At 41.5% G+C, this 10000-nt stretch overlaps 1 protein-coding gene across 2 annotated transcripts in view; it reads left to right on the top strand.

The window, feature by feature from the left end:
* Positions 1-9750, top strand: part of p4ha1b (prolyl 4-hydroxylase, alpha polypeptide I b) — a 15124-nt gene extending 5374 nt beyond the window's left edge. The window contains exons 7-16 of one of the 2 annotated variants that reach the window (XM_080848623.1): positions 392-600; positions 855-1031; positions 1716-1786; positions 2379-2444; positions 4727-4826; positions 5393-5446; positions 5644-5709; positions 6778-6846; positions 7754-7850; positions 8362-9750. In XM_080848623.1, coding sequence (XP_080704749.1) covers positions 392-600; positions 855-1031; positions 1716-1786; positions 2379-2444; positions 4727-4826; positions 5393-5446; positions 5644-5709; positions 6778-6846; positions 7754-7850; positions 8362-8435 — 983 coding nt within the window. In that variant the 3' untranslated portion in view covers positions 8436-9750. The remainder of the gene's footprint in view (positions 1-391; positions 601-854; positions 1032-1715; positions 1787-2378; positions 2445-4726; positions 4827-5392; positions 5447-5643; positions 5710-6777; positions 6847-7753; positions 7851-8361) is intronic. The other variant, XM_080848622.1, reaches the window with a different exon arrangement.
* The last annotated feature ends 250 nt before the right edge of the window (positions 9751-10000 follow it).

Below are 10000 nucleotides of genomic sequence, written 5' to 3'. Positions count from 1 at the left end.
TTAAAAGGGTTAGCTAGCCCTGATGCATAGACTCTTTAATCAATGTTTATACTGAATTCTAGAGGTGATTGCAGTTTTTACTATTAATAAATCAATTGCGTTATTGTTAGTTTAACTTCATACATATCAATAGAAGGTCAGTAAAAACCAGAGCACTCCAGATTATTTTGGCTGCCAGCGAGTCCTTTTTTTCATAAATTAGTTCCATTTACTCCTACACAGACAAGAAAAGTCATGCTCTTTTGAGGTTCAACTGGTTGTCATCTATTTGAAACATGTATTTCTTAGTTGCTTACGTGTGATATTTTTGAAGTGGTTGAAAATTCTTTTGAAAATGGTGTGTTTGTTTGTGTGTCTGGAAGCATATAATGTTATGTCTCCATATCTCCAGACCCGGTCCACCAACGGGCCAATGGAAACCTGAAGTACTTTCAGTTCCAGCTGGAGAAACAGACGAAAGAGGAGGCGGCAAAGAATCTTGTGACGAGCCAGAGGACGAACGGCACCGAGAAGAGAGAGCCACAGAAGACACGCTTCAGAGACCCCCTGCCAGAGAGGAAAGTGTACGAGATGCTGTGCAGAGGAGAGGGCATCAAGATGGTGAGGGCTGTTTCTTCGCTCACGTCTACATTTGACTTTGCCTGTTTACGGTATCTGCTTCTTTCATGAAATACATTTGACTTCAGAACTTGAACCTGATTAAAATTGAGTTTATATGTGCTCTATTTGTAAAAATTTTGCTGTGGAACAATTTTTATAACCCAAACTACACCATTCTATTTGTCTTTCCCTTTTCCTTACCACTCCTCATCACTCTCTCTCTTCCCGTCTCCTCCTTGCCTTCTCTTTGGTAGACTCCTCGTAGGCAAAGTCGGTTGTTTTGCCGTTACTATGACAACGGCCATAACCCCCAATACCTGCTGGGTCCGGTGAAGCAGGAGGATGAGTGGGACCGGCCCCGCATTGTGCGCTTCCATGACATCATCTCGGACAGTGAGATCGCCAAAGTGAAGGAGCTGGCCAAGCCCAGGGTGAGTGCTGTTCTGAGAACGAGCAGTGAGGAGCTGCCCACACTGCTCTGGCCTAGAGTCAAGTTTTTTTTTTTTTAGAAAGATGTATGACTGTGGTTCTGTAGGACTATATGTCTACATGGTCATTTCTAGGTGTCACATTGAGGTCTTACATTGCATCTCTCAGTAATTTGAACAGGGTTGTGGTCATTGGCACACAAGTAAAGTGGCATTTTCTGCTACTGTCAGTTAATGAAAGTGTTGGTGAAAGTTTTCCTCAGAGGATTGGTCTACACAAATGTTTATCTGTGCACGATGAGAAAATTACAGAACTGAACACAGACATGACGCCTTCAGGGTTTTTATTTTTCTAAACATGGCTGAAATATTGACGCAGTTGTACATATATGTTCTTGGTCTGATTATAATTGAGTCTCTATGTTCAGTGTTCTTGGTCCTGTCCTGTGACTCTCACTTACTAGTAGCAGGAATGAATTGTAGAGAGAGTAAGGAGTAATGTCTGAGAACAAACTGTGTATATTTTGTGGGAATGCAGTAGACCTTGGCTACCTGCACATTTTGCTAGTGTACCTTGTGCTGAATGAACTTGAAAGGCATGGGCATCTCCTTGCCCTCCGAGGTGAAGGCTGTAAGGCAGGAGTACAGTGGAGAGTGTGGAGTCTAACCCCTCTCCTGGCTCCACAGTTACGCAGGGCCACCATCTCCAACCCCGTCACAGGTGTGCTGGAGACGGCCCACTACAGGATCAGCAAGAGGTAAGACGCTCAGGTGGCTCATGGTGGGGGATTCCCCCAGTAGAGCCATAGCCTGTCCCCAGCTGGCTTTCTCGCCGAGCTCATGGACACTTTTCATCACAGTCCTGGCCTGAGCCTACGGATATACTTCAAGTTCTACTAACATTGTTGGTCCTGGTTACTGCCAAGGAGTGTCCACACGGCTTTAGACTGGAATAGTTGGTGTGAGTGGTTGAAGTAAAGGAGGCGCTTTACCTTCCAGCCTTGAGTACTAACTGGCTTTTTGCTGTAGTAGAACTAGGGCTGTAAAACCTTCCACTGCAGTCAGGGGTGTCCAGGTAGGTGTGCTAATCAAGCTATGATTTAACAGGTACAGGCATACAGCTATGAATTAACAGGTAGTTGATTAAACCTTAGGTGGAAGTTTGCCCTGGTTCAACATACAGTGACAATCTTTTTTTTTTATGAAAGATAAGCTAGTGACCACCTCTCTTTCTTTTTCTCTCCTTCTCTGTCCTTTGCTTCCATCCTGGGTTCCTCTCTGTATGTCTGACTGTCCCTGTCTCTGTGTCTTTGTCTTTCCCGCTTCTATTTCTTCTGGGGAGTAGCTAAGACGTGCCACAGTTCATGACCCCCAAACTGGAAAACTCACCACCGCTCAGTACAGAGTCTCCAAGAGGTAAGGGGTCAGAGTTCACCTCCCTGTCTAGCCCTGGTGCCCCACGTGCAGTAGCTGGTGTTTCAGGCCTGTGACATCCTGTTAACTTGTATAACCTTTAAGCTGCAAGGGCCCCTGTTTCTGTGCAGGGAGATGCACGGTCACCTCAACCTGAGGCCTTGCAGTGCACCACCTCAGACTGAGAGGACCCCTGTGTCTGTGCAAGCTGAAAAAAGGCCACCCCAACCTCTATAGGAACTGGTAATGAAAGTCATTTATACACACTGAGCATGGATGTGCTCAGTTTAGAATGGAGGTTGGGGAGAGCAACTTGCTTGCTCCCATTGTTCTCTCGTTCTCTTGGTCTCTCACTTTCTCTCTTTCCTTTGATTCAACTGCCCACCTGTTCTTCTGTCCATCCCAAAATGATTCCCATCCTCTGAGAGCTCTATCACAGATTCCACAGAAGGGCCTTTTAAAACCACCATTTTAAAATAACTCTTTAATAAGCTTTTAAAATAGACCCCTAGTCATCCCACTGGCCAAACCACTGAGGTTTTACTGTGCATGTTCATTACATCTGTTTGAGTGAGTGAGTGTGTGTGTGTGTGTGTGTGTGTGTGTGTGTGTGTGTGTGTGTGTGTGTCTGTGTGTCTGTGTGTCTGTGTGTCTGTGTGTATGTGTCAGTGTGTGTGTGTGTGTGTGTGTGTGTGTGTGTCAGTGTGTGTGTGTTTGGATGCTAGTATGCAGGGTGGGGTCGGTGAGTGGCTTGGTTGGTCAGGGGTATGCTTGCCCACTGGATCTACTCAAAGGCTTTTTGTACCACACAGATCTGTGTACGTGAGTGTAAGCCTGTGTGTGATGGAGCAACTCGGCTTCTTAGAAAAATGAGGTCACTGCTATAGACTTACTGAACTTTGAATGGGTTCAGGGAAAATGACATAGAGAGGGTGTGTGTGTGTGGGAGTGCTGGCGAAACACACACATGCGCACCCACACACACACACTTTTTGCCATTCATTTTCACACACACATTTGCCAGTAATTATCACCTTTGGCAAGTTTAAGGATGACATTGAAGCATGCAAAAGGGAGTTGTTTCACTGGTTGAATGGAATGCATTCTTTAAAAATGGACTTCCTTTGGTGAGCAGATGTTCAGAGTCGTGCCTTGAGCGCTGGCCATATCCCTTAGCTGTAAATGAGGCCTGGAAGGTCTTTTTAAGTCCCTTAGGGAGGTGGTTTCTCACACCATTTAAAAACACATTTAAAAATAAAATGATCCAATAATATTTTAACAGGCTACCCCATAAATCCCCATAGATTATTTTGGAAGTATTCATCAACAATAAATGCATGATTAGGTATGGATTCCAGTATACTGTTTTCTATTATTGTAGGCTGTATTGGTTAAGTTTCCACTTTTTCTGTGTGGAACTCCATAGAAATGTCAAACGGAAATGCCTAGTTTCAGAGTTACTGAATGGCTCTCTCTATTTGCTATGGCACGAAGATACAGCCTCCCACGGTCCTGAAGCTGTGAATTGACTCTTTACTAAACCTCACGGCCAACACGCATACCAGTACTCATAACAAGACTGCCTCAGACATGCCGGGCCTCCTAGAAATGTAAATATACCATTGTGACGTCAGCAGAGAATGTAGCAGTGCAGTGAGAGCATGGCCATGAGTCGCTCTCAAGAATCGCTTTATCGAGTTTTAAAGGATATGAAAAAGGCTAATAAAATATCTATCTCTCGACAACACTAAGGCTTCCACAGAGGTCAAAGGGTTATAAGTCAGTTATGAAGAGAAACTTGGAGCCTACTGAAGATTCTGTAAAGGGCTCTTCACACATTTCCCCCTTTTTGTCCCCTTTTTCTTTACTTGATGCATGAAGGCTTTCAAACCCATCTACTCAGTTTAGCTGCTGAAATTGTGTTTAACATTATATGTGTCAGTTGCATTTGTTGTTGACAGAAAGTCAAATTTGTTTTTGCTAAAGGTTTTGAAGGCTGCATTTCATTATTTGAAACGCAAAACGTCTACATAGTACAGTTTTCAAAATACAAAAACGTTTGGCAGAAAACAACACAAATTCACTAGAGCTAAACTGAAAAAATAAATAAAAAACTATCCGCATGGAGCATGCTTACCTTGCAGCACTGACATATTACTGATTGTCGTCTCCATGCACTGCATAATGCTGACGAATGCCGACTGAATGGTGTACTCATCAGATTATTCAGCCCTGGTCAAGCTTGTGGTATTGTCAATGATCATGTCATTCAACTTTTTTGTCAGTGCCTGGTTGACAAGCTACGAGCATCCGGTGATTGAGAGGATAAACCAGCGTATTGAGGACCTCACGGGCCTTGAGATGGACACTGCAGAGGAACTGCAGGTGAGCAGAAGGTGCTCAGGTGGAGGAAGAGTAGAATGTACCTCTATATTCTGACATTCAATCTGGCCAACAACATGACTGTTCTCATGCTGATCCACGAGGTGTTCATTGGCACGTTTATTGTATTGGCTTGTTTCAAGGTTTTTATTTTTTACGGTTTTCTGGAAAATGTTTGTATGTTGCTTTTGTTTGTGATATTAAATAAATTGTGTATGCATAGGTCATATAAAATATAAATAATCACACCTGGTGTACTGACTAGCTTATTAGGCTAGCCACAACATAGTTTTGTGCCTCAGTTTGGAAAACCAAGCTAGTTAGCTTTTATCAGTGCCAACTGTTTTTGGTCATTGCAGGACAAGTTGTTTGGCTATTAGTTAGCTTGCTGGTTTTAGACTAAGAGTGTGTGATGCTTCTTTAAATTGATCTTTAAATATTAAGAATATGTCTCTCAATCATCTGAAGAAAGTGTTCAATTGTAGTCAAAGATGGATTTTTATATGTTGTGAAAATTGCTTGCAGCTTGAGTAAAATCTTTTCTCTCTCCCTCTTTTGACTATTCTCAGGTGGCAAACTATGGAGTGGGCGGTCAGTATGAGCCACACTTTGACTTTGGCCGGGTGATTACTAATTATTGATTACCTCTTGGGTGCTTTACATTAACACTTTGAACTTAAAATGTTGATCTTTAACTCTACGTAGCCTCTCACATAGTCAGTTCCATGTATAGATCATTATTGAGTAGCACTGGTCATAACAGTATGATCTCAGCCGGCATATAATGGTAATTTACTTGCGTATATTCACGTGTCCACAGAAAGATGAACCCGATGCATTCAAGGAGTTGGGCACAGGCAATCGCATTGCTACATGGCTCTTTTATGTAAGTATTCCTGGATGCGCACACGTCACAGACACACACAGTGTTCATTTACACACTGTAAACCCAGACAGTTCTACTAACTCATTAACATTATGTATTCAGTACTTAAAACCTGGTATTTAGTTGACCCAACTTAAAATGTATTAGTTTTCTGAGCAAGTGCAGACGTTTTAATTGTATTGGAATGTATTTGTTTGAGTTAACATTGCCTGATAACTAAAAAAATTTAAGTATCGGACGTCATCAACGTCGTTAAGAACACCATTGCAAAGCTCTTGTGATGAGAGACGGACACAGCAGACTTAAGGTAGAGGAGTCGTTTAGTAATCCAGAGGTTGGAAGGTTGCTAGTTCGATTCCCCACTCCTCCTTACCAAGTGTATAAGTGTGAACCCCTAAACTGCTCATGATCTATAAATGCAAAATTCCTTGTGAATCGCTTTGGATAAAAGCATCTGCTAAATCACAGATGTAAATGTAAATGCAGTGGCAACACTGGGAAGGCGGTCGACCAATGACAGTTCTCTCTACAGTAAGAGCTTGTGCAAGAAGTTGGAACGTAAGGAAGAGACCCTTTCAAAAACTTGTAAGGGCGTAATAACTAGTTTGAGAAAGACCCAGAGAAACACAACTATCTGACGAGGCTAAATCCTTTACGATTTTGGAATAATATGAGTTCAGAGAACTCAAAAATTATGAAAATGATAACACAAAAAAATCAGAATAGCCGATGTATAATTTTTGAGTTAAGTTTACTTAAAAAAAATCATATATGTACTCAAATTTTCTTATGTAATCGGTTACATCAAAAGTTTTGAGTTCTCTGAACTTGTTCAGGTTTACAGTGCAGACTGCATCTTTAAATGAGTATAGTATCATCAGTCTTAAATGATGGGCACACATCTACTGTACATTTACAGACTGCATTTTTAAATGAGTATAGTATCATCAGTCTTAAATGATGGGCACACATCTACTGTACATTTACCGACTGCATCTTTAAATGAGTATAGTTTCATCAGTCTTGAGGTCAGTGGTAAGGCCTAATGGTTAGTCTTCTTTCTTGTAGATGAGTGATGTTCCAGCAGGGGGCGCCACAGTATTTCCAGATGTTGGAGCTGCCGTGCGGCCCAAGAAGGTGAGGAGCACAGTGCTATGTGTGAGGCTGATGTCTGTTTTAAGTAGGGTGACCAGACGCAGACAGACCAAATGTGGGATGAGTAGTAGGATTATGTGGGATCATGTGGGACATGTTACTAACGCCGAGAGGTAACTTAAAACTTTGATATAATGTTTACATAACTGAATAAGAAACATTTGGATTCTGTCTTTCGGCTCATAAACACCAACACTTTGTCCTTAAGTCGATTCCACAGCAAATCAGTCCGGGCATAAAAGATACTGGCTAGAGTTTTTGCTCTATGAAAGATACGATGAGCGCAGTGCTCTTTGAGTCCCAGTCCTCTGACCTCACCCAGGAATATGTTGCAGACCATTCTTAATTAAAAGAACATTTTCTTTTCTCTTTGCAACCATTATGTCACCTGCTAGTTTTTACCTTATCTGCAAGATTTGTGTTATTATTATTTTTATTATTAATAAAAAAAGACCCATGTCTGCACAGTTTTAGAAAAGCAGCCTCAGCCAAATGCTTAAGCTTTTACATATTGCATTTGCATGAGCCAGGTTGCTGCTTTAAACAGAGTAGAAAACGATGCCGCATAAGCGGCTAAAAAGAACACATCCGTGTGTTCTTATTTCTGACCAAGGAAAATACAGGACATTATCTCAATATGCAGGTTAGGGGGCAAAGGGTCAAAATTCTGTGCAGTACAACACAAGTGGGACACCTGGCCACCTTACTTAATTTTGTCAAATAAAATGCGTACTCATGTATATTATTAAGCGTATTATGTATATTTGTACATACAGTACACATATATATTTGTATGTGTGTGTATTTGCATGCTTTCATCATAATTCTGTGAGTACTGTGTGACTGGGTTCAACAGCACCATCTCAGACCTGTTTGTTGTGTACCGTAGGGAACTGCAGTGTTCTGGTATAACCTGTTCCCCAGTGGGGAGGGAGACTACAGTACCCGGCATGCAGCCTGCCCTGTGCTGGTGGGAAACAAATGGGGTGAGTGCCTCTCAAACAATGTCTCCAAGTGCAGAATCTTTTGAATATACATGGAATCTTATGTGAAAGACAGCGTACAGGGTCATATCCAGGTGTGTGGTCGCATGGATTGTTTGACCTAAATGAGAAAGAGAGCTACATATTAGGGAGAAATGACCCACTCTAGTTAGATGGCAAAATCCCTGTCTCAGGAAACAAAGTATTATAAAATGTAAAGCTTTGTCATAAATTTGCCGTGTATGTCTAAACCGTAGATGTTCATTTGAAATGGTACTTAGCATGGTATATAGAGCTTCGTAGTGGGTAACCCTCACATGTGTTTTCTTGTTTATTTCATGGTATAGAGCTGTTCAGTGGGTAACCCTCACGTGTGTTTTCTTGTTTATTTCATGGTATAGAGCTGTTCAGTGGGTAACCCTCACGTGTGTTTTCTTGTTTATTTCATGGTATAGAGCTGTTCAGTGGGTAACCCTCACGTGTGTTTTCTTGTTTATTTGATTCTCTCCTGTAGTATCAAACAAATGGATCCATGAAAGAGGCCAGGAGTTCAGACGACCCTGTACCCTGGAGGAGATCTCATCATGAGATTGAGACAAAGCGCTCCCTCTGTTCCGTCACTCGACCAAACCCCCAGCATCCCCTTCCTCAACACTCCAGCTGTCAGCAAATGGACTTTGACAATCTGAACATCCTCTATACAGCTCTCTGTCTTTCAATCCGCCTCCTTTTGAACACCCCCGCCTCCTCTCTCCTCAGGAGTCCCAGATCATGGTGAAACCTATGGCTGGCATCCATCCCATGGTCATCAGTTGCATATGTGCCTTCTAGACCTCTCTGGCCCCTCGTTGGACTAAATTAACTCTGGAGTATTTCTGGAATATTCATCAAGTCTCTTTTATTACACCAATGTTCAATCTGTACTAGCAACACTTCTCATGAAGTCACTTTAGGTCACATAAAATATAATTAATTTCATTGCTCGTGTCTTGGCACTTTGTGGTGGTAGCAGTCTGAGTATTCAGTGGTTGAGGCGGACGGGATCTGGTGAAGAAAGGTGAAAAGTTGAGCCGTTTTGATGTATATTTAACCTATGCCAGCAGTAGGGAACCTATGATCTCAATGATTCTGGAAAAACACGCATTGCCTGTACTTTGAGCCCTGTGGTGCCTACGCATCCCTGATGTTGGAATTAGCAAAAACTGTTCTGAGCTTTGGATGTGTGGTGTAAGACATGTTTTAGCCTGTGTAGTATAAGACATAACACAGTATAACACAGTTGTGTTTGCTGACTTTACTGCATTTCACTAGAAAATAGGTCAGAAAATCACTTCCAAATTCAACATCCTTCATGATACTAGGGCAAAAACATCAATCACTGGACACCTTCGCCTTAAAAAAGTCTGTGAACAATAATATTTCATGACGTGAATGCGGAATGTGCCTCCAATCCAGAGTGATACCATCTGCAGTGTTGTTTTATTATGATACAAATTGACCAATCCAGTGTGATACCAGATACTCTGCAGTGTTGTTTTATTATGATACCAATTGACAAGCCAATGGAAGTGGGCAGGATAGACAATCAATCATGTCAACAAATGGCTCATAGAGTCCATTGCACTCTGTTATCTTCAGTATATTTTCCAAAGATCAGAGATTATTGGCTCTCGTCATACCCTGGTATTCAGCTATCACGAGCATATATGACACATTATGCATATAATGGCACATTTATGCTGATATCTGCTGATTAGGTCACTTATGTCTGGGTTTTAATAAGATTCATTCAGAGTAACAAAGAATACATCAACCAGTCAATCACATTCATGGCAGAATCTATTTATATCTCACTCCAGGTTCAATCATTGTGTTTTTTTTTCTTCAATTTTTTGGGGGAATGCTTGTGAAAGTGTGAAATTAATGTTTTTCTATGGAAATAAACATAAAGTCATTTATAATTTCTTGCTGCAGTTTATTCTGTGATGCACCTTTAAAATAAATGTAATATGTAGTCTTTATGTGGCGAACAATTTATAAACATTACTTATGCATTGAATTCTTCCTCACATTGTGTGTGTGCGCGTGCGTGCATTAGTATGTGTGAATGGCATCTGAACTGTGTTTGCATCTGTATGTGTATTGATATGGTA

This window comes from Sprattus sprattus, assembly GCF_963457725.1.
Source record: "Sprattus sprattus genome assembly, chromosome: 12".
NCBI lineage: Eukaryota > Metazoa > Chordata > Actinopteri > Clupeiformes > Clupeidae > Sprattus > Sprattus sprattus.
This window is presented reverse-complemented; position numbering and strand designations above follow the sequence as displayed.